This window comes from Jaculus jaculus, chromosome 8 (assembly GCF_020740685.1).
Source record: "Jaculus jaculus isolate mJacJac1 chromosome 8, mJacJac1.mat.Y.cur, whole genome shotgun sequence".
Taxonomy (NCBI): domain Eukaryota; kingdom Metazoa; phylum Chordata; class Mammalia; order Rodentia; family Dipodidae; genus Jaculus; species Jaculus jaculus.
In genome coordinates, this window is record NC_059109.1 from 18,256,988 (window position 1) to 18,272,910 (window position 15,923).

General features: G+C 44.5%; 1 protein-coding gene across 6 annotated transcripts in view; it reads left to right on the top strand.

Annotated features, from left to right (window-relative positions):
* The window catches only part of Adgrf5 (adhesion G protein-coupled receptor F5), a 131,049-nt gene that overhangs the window by 91,358 nt on the left and 23,768 nt on the right, over window positions 1–15,923 (top strand). For 5 of the 6 annotated variants that reach the window (XM_045156540.1, XM_045156539.1, XM_045156541.1 and 2 more), the window contains 3 exons: window positions 9,553–9,723; window positions 12,087–12,206; window positions 12,361–12,570. In XM_045156540.1, the coding sequence (XP_045012475.1) occupies window positions 9,553–9,723; window positions 12,087–12,206; window positions 12,361–12,570 (501 nt within the window). The remainder of the gene's footprint in view (window positions 1–9,552; window positions 9,724–12,086; window positions 12,207–12,360; window positions 12,571–15,923) is intronic. The other variant, XM_045156544.1, reaches the window with a different exon arrangement.

A 15,923-nucleotide genomic window follows, 5' to 3' on the forward strand; every position in this document is an offset into this window, starting at 1 on the left:
TGACTTCATTGAGGTCTGATTGGAGCTACTCATTTCTTTAAAAATTTTTTTTTTCAATATTTATTTGTAAGCAGAGAGAGGAAAGAGAGACAGGCAGATGGAATGGGCACACCAGAGCCTCCAGCTGCTGCAAATGATCTCCAGATGCATGCACCACTTTGGGCATCTGGCTTGCATGGGTCCTGGGGAATCGATTCCAGGCCGCTAGGCTTTGAAGGCAGGTGCCTTATTTGCTGAGCCTGCCCAGAGCTCCTCATTTCTTTGTCTCAGTATTTTCCATCTCCATGTTTCCAGATCTGTAATTCTCTACAGACCCATTTGTCACTTAGTTGTTTGGTGTCAATATCTGATATGAAACAGATACTGCTTTTGTTTTCTTCTTTTTCTTTTCTTTTGTGGCTTGTGGGTGTGTGTGATGTAAGTGTGTATATGATGTGGTGTGTTTGTGCACGTATGTGATGTGATGTGAAGTATGTAAGTGAGTAATGTGGTGTATATGTGTGTGTGTATGTGGCATGGTGTTTGTGTATGTGTGTCTGTATGTGATGTGGTGTGTGTGTGTACGTATCATGTACACACATATATGTACCCTTGCGGCACCCCACGGGCTTGCTGTCGTGGAGGCTGCTCTTCTGCGTGGCCAGAGCAGTGTATCTCATGTCCCATCCATCACTCTTCCTGCCATTCTTACATGAGTTGGAGTCTCTTAGTACATACTAGAGCTTGCTGATTTTCATGATTTCTGGGATAGAGGGGGTGGTCTCTGCTCCCCTTTGTGGAACTGGGGTTACAGGCACATGGTGGCCCTGCCCAGCTATGTTTGTGGAATCTGGAAATTCAAATACCAGAGGTCTCAGGCCCCTCAGGAACTCATGCTTGAGCAGGAAATGTGCTTTACCACTAAGGCATCGCCAGCCTTTGTTTATGTTTGTCCTGAGATCTGACCTGAGCTTCCTGGCTCTCCAGTTTACCCCAATGCCTAATTATAATAAACAGAAGCTGTAACAGTGACTTCATTTGCATAACACCTGCAAATATGCTAACCACCCCCCTTTTTTGTGTGTTTTATTTTTTGAGGGTCTCACTCTAGCCCAGGTTGACCTGGAATTCACTATGTGGTCTCAGGGTGGCTTCAAACTCACCGCAATCCTCCTACCTCTGTCTCCCAGAGTGCTGGGATTAAAGGCGTGCACTACCACGCCTGGCTAATTTTTTGGGAGGGGAAATAGTTGATGATCATTTTTATTTCTCTCTCTCTGTTTTTTTTTCTTTTTTCTTTTTAGGTAGAGTCTCACTCTAACCCAGGCTGACCTGGAAGGCACTCTGTAGTCTTAGGCTGTCCTTGAGCTAATCCACCTACCTCTGCCACCCAAGTGCTGAGATTAAAGGTGTGTGCCACCACACCCAGACATTACCCCATTTTTTTTTGTTATTTTATTTTTATTTACTTATTTGAGAAATACAGGCAGAGAGAGAAAGAGTCAGAGAGAGAGAAAGAGAGAGAGAATGGGCGCGCCAGGGCTTCCAGCCACTGCAAACAAACTCCAGATGTGTGTGCCCCCTTGTGCATCTGGCTAACGTGGGTCTTGGGGAATCGAGCCTCGAACCGGGGTCCTTAGGCTTCACAGGCAAGCGCTTAACCACTAAGCCATTTCTCCAGCCCCATTACCCCATTTTAAAAGTTGTAGGCTGGGGAAATGGCTCAGCGGTTAAGGCAGCTGCCTGCTAAGTCTAAGGACCCAGGTTCAAGTCCCCAAGACCCATGTAAGCCAGATGCACAAGGGGACACATGCATCTGAAGTTCGTTTGTGGTGGCTGGAGACACTGGTGTGCCCATTCTCTCTTTCTCTCGCCTCTTCCTCTCTCTCAATTAAATAAATAAAATATTAAAGAAAAACCATACAGTTGCTTGCAATCCCATCTTAACTTGACCACAGATTGGAAGCTAGCATTTTACCTGCCATAGGAAAGCGAGGAAATTGTGATCTAGGCTAAATACCTTGACAAAGGCTTTGTCACAATTTAAAAGGAGAAGAATTAGGACTCCACTGGTCTTAACGTCACAAGACTAGTGCTTGTCTTGACCAAAACCTGGTGAGCCAGTTCTGGTATGAACTGGTCTGGCAGTCTGCATAGAAGACCATTTTCTCCCTAGAAGCCATGTAAAATGAGCATTCATGTTACAGAACATTCATTTGCTATTGGACTATGTAATTTAAAAAAATATATAAAGCTGGGCTTGGTGGTGCACACCTTTAATCCCAGTACTCAGGAGGCAGAGGTAGGAGGATCTCTGTGAGTTCAAGGCCACCCTGAGACTACAGAGTGAATTCCAGGTCAGCCTGAGCTACAATGAGACCCTGCCTCAAAAAACCAATAACAAATTAATAAATAAAAATATAAAGATAGTTTACATACAAACTTTCCCAAGCCCATCTGTTTTCCAAGGCCCATTTCACCTGTAGCATCTGTACTGGACCTCAGGAGGATGGAGCCACATCTGCTAACTTCTGAGAGTATTGACACATGAGACACCTAGTCACTTCCTTGGCTGTTAAGGAAAAGGTGGTATAGGCATCCTGAAGGAGCAGCCAGATGGGAGAAGGACCTTGCACAGTTCCTGGGGTTCTAGCAGAGGAGCCTTCAGTGCACAGGTGACAAACCTCACTCTCCTGCAGAGAATCCAGGAAGTCTGCTGTGTAGATTCCCAGGGAGCTCTCTCTCTGGCGAGCCCTCTTCCGACATTCCTAATACCCAGTGAAAAGCTGAACTGCTTGCAGAACAATGGATTTCCTGCCCCAGGGCTGGCGGCCCAGGGACTCACACATGGGCATCTGCTCTCGGAACCCAGCCCTTTCTCTGGCCTTTGCGGCCCTGCTTCCCAGCATTTTTCTCCAAATGTCACATGTTTCTTTTGTAAATTAATTAATTAATTAATTTGAGAGGGCAGGTAGGTAAATAGATGAGAGAGAGAGAGAGAGAGAGAGAGAGGGAAATAGATAGATAGGTAGAGAATGGGCAGGCTAGGGCCTCTAGCCACTGCAAACAAACTCCAGACCCATGTGCCGCTTTGTGTACCTGGCATTATGTGGGTACTGGAGAATTGAACTTGGGTCCTTAGGCTTTGCAGGCAAGCACCTTAAATGCTGAGCCATCTCTCCAACTGCACATGTTATTTTAGCACCCACTTTTCCATGTCAGTAGGAAGAACTGTAGTAAAATAATTGACCCCAAAGCATTTGGAACTGAATGTATGCCCTTTCAGAACCAGCTGTATTTTCAGAGCACTGGAATGGGCAGAGACAGAAAGGAAGTGATGAGAAATGGGAGAACATATGAACATTTAGAGACAGTGAAGATATTCTTTCAGGGTATCATGATCTTTAAGGATATCATTATTTTCTAAGGGTTTCATTATCCTAAAGCAGTTGTTATATCAGATTTTATATTATACAACTCTATTATCAGTGTTTATGTTTATCTTCTCTCTCTCTCTCTCTCTCCTTCTCTTTATCTCCATCAAAAAAATTATTAGAGGGCTGGAGAGATAGCCTGGTGGTTAAGCGCTTGCCTGTGAAGCCTAAGGACCCCTGCTCGAGGCTCGATTTCCCAGGACCCACTTTAGCCACATGCACAAGGGGGCGCACGCATCTGGAGTTAGTTTTCAGTGACTGGAGACCCTGGCATGCCTATTTTCTCTCTCTCTCTCTCTCTCTCTTTCTGCCTCTTTCTTTCCGTCTGTTGGTCTCAAATAAATAAATAAAAATAAACCAAAAATATTTATTGGAACTTGAGCTGAGGAGATGGTTCAGGGGTTAAAAGGACTTGCTATGAAAGCTTGAATTGGGGTTCAGATCCCCAAAACCTATATAAAACCTATCACAAGTAGGACATGCATCTATAATCAAACCACCTATGGCACTAGCCTGGCATTCACAGCAGCAAACAAGAGACACCCGGTCTCACATGAAGGTGGAAGGAGAGGACTGACATCTCACGATTATCCTCTGCCCTGCACATGGGTGTGCTACAGCATGAACATACCTGTGCGCGCGTACACACACACACACACACACACACACACACACACAAAACCAAAAGGTCTTGTCAAGCGGCTATCATTATTACCATTTTCTAAACAAAGGTCTAGGCTATTCTCCAACCTTGAGCATCAGGCTTGTCATTGCAAACCATCTCTTCTCTAGAAAGCAAAGCATATAGCCTCTTATCTACAGTCTGGCCCTTCCAAACAGGACCTGGGGTGGCTTAGGGATGTGATATTATCTAGTAGCCCTGCTTTTTTTTTTCTCCTTGCTAAGTTTACCATCTCTCCGTTTTTGGGTTTGCCACCATTTTCCCCATACATTTCAGTCCATCAGAACTGCTTACTCTTTGCTGAAAGAGACCTAACTGCTTCTGTTTTGTGCCTTTTGCTGACCCAGTGGTTGTGATTTAACTGTAGAATCTTTTCTCCTAGAGAAGTCTTATGTAATTGCCTATACCTCTGTACCTTGGTATTGTTGACATTTTTTAAAACTTTTTTTTTGTTTATTTATTTATATGAGAGAGGTCGAGAGTGAAAGAGGAAGAGAGAGAGAGAGAGAGAGAGAGAGAGAGAGAGAGAGAGAGAGAGAGAGGGAGGGAGAGAATAGGCGCACCAGGGCTTCCAGCCACTGCAAACAAACTCCAGATGCATGCGCCCTCTTGTGCATCTGGCTAACGTGGGTCCTGGGGAATTGAGCCTCGAACTGTGGTCCTTAGGCTTCACAGGCAAGCGCTTAGCTGCTAAGCCATCTCTCCAGCCTGGTATTGTTGACATTTTGAGCCAGAAACTTCACAGTGATGGGAACCAGCAGCATCCCTGGTCTCTAACACAAAAGCCAGGAGCATCCCAAACACAAAACCAAAAATCTCTCAACAATCCCAAAATGCTGTAAGGATGTGAAAGGCTGAGAGTATATCTGATGTATAACGTACATATATATGATGTGTAATGTAGACCTGAGTGGAGCTGCTCTACTTAAAAAAAAAAAAAGTGGAAGACATGGATCCTACATCATTTATTCTTTTCCCTCCCAAACCCAGTTCCAGCCCTTACCTCCAAATAGAATTCATAGTTCTACAATGAAAAGAGCACACACACACATACACACACACCACCCCACCTCAGAACCACAGCCCCATTCCTGCTAAAACCCTAAATGTCTTTAAAGCTCCTCTTCCCTTTCTAAAAAGTCTCTCCTTTGCATTCATGCACTATACTGGATCTCTCTGATGCAATCTGTCTACCGAACATTCTTATTATTTTGCGTCGCTTATTGTCTGAGCTGGTCAATGAAAGGACTAGATCTTTAAAAAACATTGGTGGTGAGGGGAGCTGGAGAGATGTCTTAGCTGTTAGGGCACTTGCTTGCAAAGCTAAAGGACCCAGGCTTCATTCCCCAGGACCCATGTAAGCCAAATGCCCATGGTGGTGCATATATCTGGAGTTCATTTGCAGTGTCTGGAGGCCCTGTTGAGCCCATTCTCTTTCTCTATCTCTGTCTCTCACATAAATAAATCATAATAATAAGTAATAAAAGGGACTTGTACTCTTTCATCATATTTTTAAAAAAATTATTTGCAAGCAGAAAGAGACAGATATAGATTAGATAGATAGATGATAGATAGAGAAAGAGAGAGAGAGAGAGAGGGAGAGAAAGAGAGAATATGAGCACACCAGAATATCCAACCAGTGCAAGCAAACTCAAGACACATGCACCACTTTGTGCATCTGGCTTTGCAGGCAATTGCCTTAACCCCTAATCCTTCTCTTCAGCCCCAAAGGCCATATCTTTAAGGACGTATTAGAGGAGGAGAGGAGAACGCAGGTGTGGAAGCAGCCAGTAGAGGTGGGAGGCTGCTGGTCATGCTGAAGGACAGGACATGGCCTAGTCTTTTTCTGTTTCTGTTTTTGTTTTGTTTTGTTTTTTCCTAGTAGGGTTTTGCTGTAGCCCAGGCTGACCTGGAATTCACTGTGTAGTCTCAGGCTGGCCTCAAAATCTCTGCGATCCTCCTACCTCTGCTTCCCAAGTGCTGGGATTAAAGGCGTGCGCCACCACGCCCGGTTCATGGCCTTGTTTTTGAGGAAAGGACATAAAATCAGACCTAGAGGAAAGGGACTCGTGAAAATCAATGTGACAGAGTACCACATAGCATGGTAAGAAGAGCTGACTTCATTCTGTACGCATGGCATTTTTAAATTATATTTTTAATTTTATTTATGTATTTATAAGAGAGAAATAATGGGTGCATCAAGACCTTTAGCCACTGCAAATGAACTCCAGACACAAGTGCTACCTTGTGCATTTGGCTTTATGTGGGTCCCAAGGAATCAAACCCAGGCCCTTAAGCTTTGCAGGCAAGTACCTAAGCCACTGAACAATCTTTCCAGCCCAGATTTATTTATTTATGAGAGGGAGAGAGAGAGAAAGAGAGAAAGAGAGAGAGAGAGAGAGAATGGATGCACTAGATCCTGTAGCCACTGCGCGTGAACTCTGGACACATGCACCACCCTGTGTATCTGGCATATGTGGGTACTGGGGAATCGAACTTGGGTCCTTAGGCTTCAGAAGCAAGCTCCTTAACTGCTAAGCCTCTCTCCAGCCCCCAACATGGCATTTTTAAAAATTAAAGACAGACAGACCAGAGCTGAACTTTTTAGAACATTGAATTATCAAAGAGAAAGGGGATCAAAGAGAAGAGGGTAGTGAAACAATAAAAAAAAACAAAAATTGGGAAAACATCATAATGAAACCTAATTCTTTATAATCAAATTCTAAAGGTATATATCTTGTATAAATCTAAAACTATGGTACAATTAAAGGTTTCTTTTAAAGAAAACTAAACTCTCACTGGGTATGGTAGCAGTCCCCTGTAATCTCAGCCCTCAGGAGGCTGAGGCAGGAGGACCGAAAGTTCAAGGCCAGCTTGGGCTACACAGCAAGTTCATAGCCAATATGAGCTATGTAGTGAGACCATAACCCCCCCAAAAAAATTAAACTTTTAGATAGCATAACTAGTGAGTTGAATAGTTCAATAATTAGCCCAGTAAGCAAGGCCCAGACGCAATAGTTTGTAAAGTTCGGATGACACATAGCAGAGACAGGGAGAGCAGTTGAAAGGGACACAGATATTTCAGAAGTGTTATGTACAAGATTTTTTTTCTTAACAAGTGAGTGGAATTACAATGTGAGGAAATGCAATAATTAAGGATGACTTTAGGATTTTTAGTCTGGGTTGCTGCCAATGGAGAGAGAGGAAATACTGGATGTGTGTGGGTTTTGTCTGGGGAAAAATAAACAAACTGCACGTGTTGAGGTGGAGGTACCGGAGGTGTCAAATCAACACTTGGGAATTTGTCTCTGAAATTTCCAGCAAGGGTGAGATTCGCTTAGTGTGGAAGGTCATCCAGACATTATAGTATGTAATAGGAGTCATGGCTGTGAATACCGTTGCCCAGACAGAGTGAGAGAGACAGAGAGAGAGAGAGAGAGCGGGAGGGAGGGGGAGAGAGAGAGAGCAGAAAAAGAATAAGGACAGGGGCAAGAGCAGATCCCTAGAGGGAGAAATCAGTGTCTTTAGGGAACATCTACATTTAACCAGATACAGCAAGGCCCAGGAGAGACAAGGGGAAAAAAAAAAGGACAAGGAAGGACCCAGGGGGCAAAGCTGCCACACCGTGAGGAAGGTGGTCACAGCTGGGAGCTGGCAGTGTGGAAAGCATGCAAGGAAGCCCTTGAATGGGAGAGAAGAAGAGGTCCCAGTTAGTCTAAAGACATGCTGAGAGAGGTAGAGGGTAAGGAAGGCCCCTTGCAAAGATGTGATGAGAAATGGCAAGGGAAAACTAGAGTTGGTGAGTCCTGATGCATACTGAAGCTAACAGAGCTGAGAAGGCTGCAGGAGCGATCACACTGTGGAGGGTCATTTAGAAGAACTGGAGGAGTGGTCACACTATGGAGGGTCATTTAGAAGGACTGGAGGAGCTGTCACACTGTGGAGGGTCATTTAGTAGAACTGGAGGAGCCGTCACACTGGGGAGGGTCATTTAGAAGGGCTGGAGGAGCTGTCACACTGCCGATGGTCATTTAGAAGGGGATGTCACACTGTGGAGGTGTAATTTTCAGAAGACTTGATCATATCTAATGGCTGAATTGAGGAACCAGATGGAAGACTGAAGACACAGAGAGAGGGCTGGAGAGATGACTCAGCGGTTAAACCTCTGATTCCCAGGCCTGATGACCTGGCAGGTTCAATTCCCCAGCACCCATTAAGGCTAGATGTACAAAGTGGAGCATGCGCCTGGAGTTCACTTGCAGCAGTGGGAAGCCCTGACACGGCCTTTCTCTCTCTCTCTCTTTTTCTCTCTCTGTCTCTTCTTCTGTCCTTGCAAATAAATAAAAATTTGAAAATAAAGTAAAAAGAGGCACAGGGAGGAGACAGGCACATGATGTAGTATGGAATAACGTCCTGGTGGAATTAGAGGAAGTGGTTTGCAGAGATGAATGGAGGAAGTAATTCCATCAGGGTGGAAGAGAATGGACACCTGGTGATTTGAGCAGTCATGCGGGAACTAGTCAGAGTATTGAACATTGTCTTTGATCAGCCACAGTTGAAAAAGATCAATTTATTTTGGCACACGTCAAGAGGCATATTTTTTGGTCTTCCATTGTGTGCATGTGTGTATGTGTGTGCATATGTGCATGTGTGTGTGCATGTGTGCACACGTGCATGTGGAGGCTGAGGACAAACTTGGATGTTGGTCTTCAGATATCTTGTTCACCTCTTTTTAAGACAGGGTTTCTCCTGGGCCTGGCTAGGCTGGCTGGCCAGGGAGCCCCATGTTCCAGCTGGTCGTCACCTCCCCAGAGTTAGCATGTCAAATGCTCACTACCCTACCTGGCTTTCTTTTTTTCTTTTTAACCTTGGTTCTTGGAACCAAATCCACGTCCTTATACTTGAGAGGCAAGCGCTCTACCTAGCCACATACATTCCAGGTTGTTCTATTTTTTACTTTTTTTATTTTTATTTATTTAAGAGCGACAGACAGAGAAAGATGCAGAGAGAAAGAGAGATAGAATGAGAATGGGCACACCAGGGCTTCCAGCCACTGCAAACGAACTCCAGATGTGTGTGCCCCCTTGTACATCTGGCTAACGTGGGTCCTGGGGAATTGAGCCTTGAACCGGGTTTCTTAGGCTTCACAGGCAAGTGCTTAACTGCTAAGCCATCTCTCCAGCCCTCTCTTTCGTTTTTGAAAGACTGTTTTAGGATTGCCTGGGCAGGTGAGATGGGAAGAGAGAGAGAGAGAGAGAGACAGGCAGGATTGGGGGGCGGGAAATCAGACACAGAGATATTCTAGAATCCCGGACACAAGATGAGGATGTCTTGGAGGGTGTGATCTTTCTGGGAGGGGGTAGTTCTGGCAGGAAAGTTGAGAAAAGGCGTGAGGTTGAAGTTTCCTCTGAACCACTTGGGCCCTGTCCATAGACAGAAAGGTGCGTGTCGTTGCAGGAAGCACCGAGACGGACCTGGAGTCCAGCTGCAGCACGTACACCCTCCAGGCCGACGGAACCCAGTGCCCAAGTGGCTCTTCTGGGACAACTGTCATCTACACGTGTGAGTTCATCAGCATCTACGGAGCCAGAGGCAGTAGGAACACAGCCGTGACATTCATCTCTGTGGGTGAGTACTTTTCCCGTAGCTATTTCAGCTTCAGATGGACTGGGGTTGTTTATGGAGGACATGAAGTCGGGCTTTCGCTGGGAACAAGGTCCTGGTTACGAGGCAGTTCCCTCTGTGCCTTTATAAATTATTGTCTTAGAATTGAGAGGGCGGAGGTGGGAAGGAGCGTTTGTGGGAAGGAGCTAGTTGCATTGTCCTGTTAAGGAAGCAGGTGGAAGGGGAATGTAGTTCAGTGATCGGGTTAGTTCTGCTGTCATTGAGTTCATGACGGTTTACCCCTTTTCTGTCCCACAATCCCAGCCTTCTCTCCTTGCATTCCAATAGCCTCACTCACTTCCTCTTAATTCCTTCCATCACCCAACCCCTCTTGGCCCATTTTACCCATTCCAAAAAAAATAATGCTGCAGGAAGCTTTAATTATCTACCACTTGTTATCATTGTACAGTTGGAACCAAAAAAAAAAAACAAACTTTTTTTTTTAAACTGTAACGGACCATTTCTCCTCAAATGGAAAACATTACAGTTTCACCCATCTCTCCAAAAATGTCTTTCCAGCTGCCTTCCACAATTGTAATATTTAGGTCTAATCTCCTCCAATCATTTTTTAAAAGACTTAATTAGATTAAGAGAATGAAAAAGAAAAGAAGATACAGAGAGCTCCTGCCATGTGGAGGGCAGGGGAGGGTAGAGAGCCCATGTGGGAGTAAGGGTCCCCCACAATCTCAGCCCAGCTGGGCTGAGAGGACAGGGTTTTCCAGAGCAGAGACCTGCAAGTTCAAGAGAGGTGAAAATCCAAAAAGGAACCTGAAATCCTGTTTGAAAAACTTAGAGAAAGGGCATGTCAGAGCAGTATCTGCTCCTCATCTATAGATGTTCTGCTATGGGTCCAAGCATTTGGACAAAGATCAAGATTAGGTTGGTGTGAGCTTGCTCCATGGTGTAAATGGGAGTTTGTAGCAGCTCCCAGTAGAGAAAGGTGCTAAGAGCTGAAAGCACCCAGGACCTTGTCCACGTCCAGAGCAGTTCAGCCCCATTTGATTCCACTCCAAATTGCTCCAGGGTGACTTGGCTGCTATCTGCAAATATGGGGCCTGTCTTAATGGCCTGGTTAACCCCTGATGGTCTGGTAGTCTGGACAGCTTTTGAGAATCAAGAGAACCAGATTCATGGCCCCAGGAGGTTTTGCTTTCTGTGGAGAAAAAGCCTAACCGTAGAGAGGAAGTTCTAAAGCCAGCGCAGGCAGCGTAAGGGCTGCATTGTACCTTGTGTAAGTGACTTTGTGTCGTATCTGGCCTTTGAACACTAACTTTTAAAATGATACTATAGAAATCCCCGATTTCTTTTTATTATCATTAAGGATAAAATTCAGCACTGGCTAGAAAAACATGATAATGTTGGTGGGATCAAGGCATTGCACCTAGAGAAGACTGGCAGCGAATGGCATTTTGAAATGTCCATCAAGTAAAAGATGTGTGCCTAAGGAAGTGGAAAGACAGAACTCGAGTAAAATCAACAACAAAAGTAGAGCAGTCAAACCAGCTTCTATTCTTGTGGTGGTCTCATGAACATTTTATTATTTTTAAAATAATTTTTATTTATTTGCAAGTACAGAGAGAATTAATTGGTGCACCAAGGCCTTATGTCTGCAAACAAACTCCAGGTGCATGAGCCACTTTGTGCAACTGGCTTCGTGTGGGTCCTGGGGAACTGAACCCAGGCCAGCAGGCTTTGCAAGCAAGTGCCTTTGAATGCTGAACCATCTCTCCAGCTCAAACATTTTCAATGAATAATTTCTCATGAATTTATGAGCAACTTCTCAGAAAGAAAAGTAAATATATAATTAATCACCATTCAGCAGCCTTAGTTAGCAAATCATATATATATATACATATATATATATATATGTATATATATATATGTGTGTGTATATATATATATATATATTTACATAATATATATTGCCCAAAGCAGTCCAAGGATAATTATTTGGGCAATAAACTCTATGATTCCCCCTACTTAAAAGGCTATTCCAGAATTCACTCTTTTATTAAGCTCGGACTGTATAGTAGATCCAGCTCAAACTACTAAAAATGCTACAGAAGCAAAAGGCTGCCCTTGAGATCCCCCATTTTTACGGAGGAAAGATATGGGGAGAGAGAGATTAAGATGCGAGGCAGCGGTGTGACATCAGTGGTTTAGTGGTACAAGGCAGTAAAATGGAAATGCAGTTTTGGAGTAGTTGGTGAAGTCTGCAAGCGTCCAGCCCTTTCTTCTCTCTTGAGGTGTCACAGAGGAGGTTGGAGGGGGGCTTGGGTTAAATCAACACCCCTAAGTTTGCAACCTTTTGCCCTGCTGATCATCAGGAGATAATCCCAGCCTCAAAGGGGAAGTACGCGAGGTCCTAAGGCATGTGATGGAAGTGAGTACAGTTCAGAGCACCACCGCCTACAGCCTAGACACGAGTAAAACCCAGGACCAGCCAGGTACCAATCCCGCGTTGACGCTAGTAGAGTCAGGACGGTCCGTGTTGCTGTCTCTGTCTTAAATTTCACCCCACCTGTTGACGTCATCAGAAAGACTAAACATCGGATCTCTGTTGTCGGTTTTGTCTCGTCTGTTTTGTCTGTATTCTTTCAGCCAACCTAACAATAACCCCGGACCCAATTTCTGTTTCTGAGGGACAAAGCTTTTCTATAAAATGCATCAGTGATGTGAGTAACTTTGATGAGGTATATTGGAACACTTCAGCTGGAATTAAGATACATCAGAGGTTCTTTACCACGAGGAGGTATCCTGATGGAGCCGAGTCCATACTGACCGTGAAGACCTCCACCCAGGAGTGGAACGGTGAGTGGAAGGCCAGGAGCCGGACCGTGCGAAAGAGGCAGCGATGGTCGCTGTCTGTGAAGGGTCTGTCTTGGGATGTGCTTGTGTTGGCTATTTCACAAAAATTGATTTTCTGACATGCGATGATAGTCCCTTGGGGAACACACCACTATTGCATTATCACATGTGGTCATGGTCCCTTGGAGAACACACCACTATTCCATTAACACATGTGGTGATGGTTCCTTGGAGAAGACATCTCTATTCCATTCTCACATGTGATGATGGTCCCTTGGGGAAGACACCAGTATTCCATTTCACATGTGACGATGGTCCCTTGGGGAAGACATCACTATTTTATTTTGTAGATTTGAAAACTGAGGCTCAGAGACAAGAACAAACATGCCTCAACTCACACAAGTTAAGTTGGAGCCAGGCCAGACATAAGTGTTCTCTGATTCCACAGCCTGATTCCATAATCTGAGTTCGCTATTATGTCAAGAGGATTATTAAAAATAATACTAACTTTATGTTTAAGAGTCTGCTGCCCAAAGAGTCTAGGAAAGGTATTCTATGTCTAGTTCCAAGGAAAGAAGCAACTGGAGGGTCTGGAGAGATGGTGTAGTCAGTAAAATGTTTGCCATGCTGGCCTGGGGACCTGAGTTTGGATTTCCAGAACCCATGGAAAAGAAATGGCATGGCGTCTCATGCCTGTAGTCCCAGCACTGAGGAGATGGAAACGGGGGATTCTTGGAGCCAGTGCGGCTGAATGGGTGAGCTCCAGGCTCAGTGAGAGACCCTGAGAATGAGGAGGGGAGCAACTAAAGAAGGCATCAACCCTAGGCTTCCACATGCAAATGTGTACTTGCGCACACATGTATGACTCACATGCACACACACGCACACAGGCAAAACAAAAGAAAATAGATGAAAGGAATATTTTCATTTCTTGTTTTTCCCTCCACGTTGCCAGTGTTTGGAAGAAATACAAATCTTTGAAAGCAAAGAGGGTTTGGCAGAACTGTGTGCTTTTATGTTACATTAGGCACTGTGCTATTTACTTACATGTATTAATTCATTTCAAACAATAAGCAGACGGGACAGAACTATTATTATCACTATTTATAATTTTTTAAAATTATTTATTTATTTATTTGAGAGTACAGACACAGAGAGAAAGACAGATAGAGGGAGAGAGAGAGAATGGGCGCGCCAGGGCCTCCAGCCTCTGCAAACGAACTCCAGACACATGCACCCCCTTGTGCATCTGGCTAACGTGGGACCTGGGGAACCGAGCCTCGAACTGGGGTCCTTAGGCTTCACAGGCAAGCGTTTAACCACTAAGCCATCTCTCCAGCCCTATTATCACTATTTAACTGATGAAGATACTGAGGCCCAATGATGTCTAGTAAACTACTCAACATTAGTCCTCTGATAAGTGGCAGGGCCAATTCTTTCTTTCCTTCTCCCTTCCTTCCTTCCTTCCTTCCTTCCTTCTTCCCTCCCTTCCTCCCTCCCTCCCTCCCTCTCTCTCTTTCTTTGGAATTGAACCTGGGTTGTTAGGCTTTGCAGGCAAGCCCCGTAACCACTGAACTATGCCTCCAGCCCCTCCAGTGGCCAATTCATCACCATCCCTTTCTAAAGCCTCGTGTGAACCGCAGGTTAATCAGTGCAGATTTTGTGAGTCCCCTGTCTTTTAAATCTCTTTATTTTCTGTAAGGCCTAAATGACATTGTAGAAATAACTTGTTATCTCGGGAACTAGCCTTGGTAGTGTGCAGTCAGGAATGGTAGTGCTGACTTCATACCTGCTTTATTCGATTGCTTCTTACTTACTCCTCCTCAATAGTGCCTCTAGTTTTTTCAGGCACAGTAAACTCTCACACAATCCCCTACCAGGTACTAGAAACCTGTTCTTATACAAATCTACTACATTCTCATTTTATATTTAACCTAAATCCCCCCTTCCTCTCAATAGTGAAAGGGTTTTTTTTGTTTTCCTTTCCTCTCTCCTTGTTCTTTCTTTTCTTGTTTTTTTTTTAAATTTATTCATTTGTTTATTTGAGTGTGACAGACACAGAGAAAGAAAGAGACAGATAGAGAGAGAGAATGGGCACACCAGGGCCTCCAGCCACTGCAAACGGACTCCAGCGTGTGTCCCCTTGTGCATCTGGCTAACGTGGGTCCTGGGGAATCGAGCCTGGAACCGGGGTCCTTACGCTTCACAGGCAAGCACTTAACCACTAAGCCATCTCTCCAGTCCAGTTCTTTCTTTTCTTGCAGCCGTATTCCTGCTGCTCCAGCTTGGGGACAGACAGGAAGATAATCCAAGATACAACTGCCTTGTTGCTTTGCTTTTCTGCCTCCATGGCAGCTGCTCAAATGGTGGCTCTTCCCCTGGTGACATAATGTCTTGGAGTTTGACCCACCACTCACTTAGAGATGGAAAAGTGATTCCACAACGGAACTCTTCAGAAAACTCCCCACCCCTGCCCAGCACCCCTCCAAACCCTCACTTCCTTCCTGAGTTGTGGAAGAAACAGTAAAAATTGGGATACAGATTTGAAACTTGATTTCACTCCTAACCTTGGATAAGCCACTTAATTTGATATGAGTGGGTGCATATTTGGGAGTCACTGTTTAGACTTCTAGACATAGAAAGAACCCAAGAGTTTCTTTTTTTAAAAGTTTCTTTTTCATATATTTTTATTTATTTATTTGAGAGCAACAGACAGAGAAAGAGGCAGATAGAGAGAGAGAGAGAGAGAGTGGGTGTGCCAGGGCCTCCAGCCACTGCAAACAAACTCCAGACGCATGGGCCCACTTGTGCATCTGGCTAACGTGGGTCCTGCGGAATTGAGCCTTGAGCCAGGATCCTTAGACTACACAGGCAAGTGCTTAACCACTAAGCCATTTCTCCAGCCCAGAATCCAAGAGTTTCTAAAGGAAAATCTGGAAGTAAAATATGATCTATATTAGAGATAGCTCTTCTTTGTCTGGGTTACCTAGCTTCGTTGAAGTTTTCAAACTACTCATGGTAAAACCAAACAAATAAAAAATCCTGCTCATTATTTTGATTTTGATATATTCAAAAGCAATATTTTTGTAAATATCAATAATAACATCACCAGAGAAGCGGCAGTCTATTAAACCAAATGTGCAAGGGCTATTAGTTGCGTACTTGGATGTAGTAATGTCATGTTACTTTAAATGCTGTAAGCTCTTATTTTCTTTTCTGGTTTTTCGAGGTAGGGTCTCTCTCTAGCTCAGGCTGACCTGGAATTCACTATGCAACCTCAGGGTGGCCTCGAACTTGTGGTGATCCTTCTACCTCTGCCTCCCGAGTGCTAGGATTAAAGGCATGCACCACCGCGC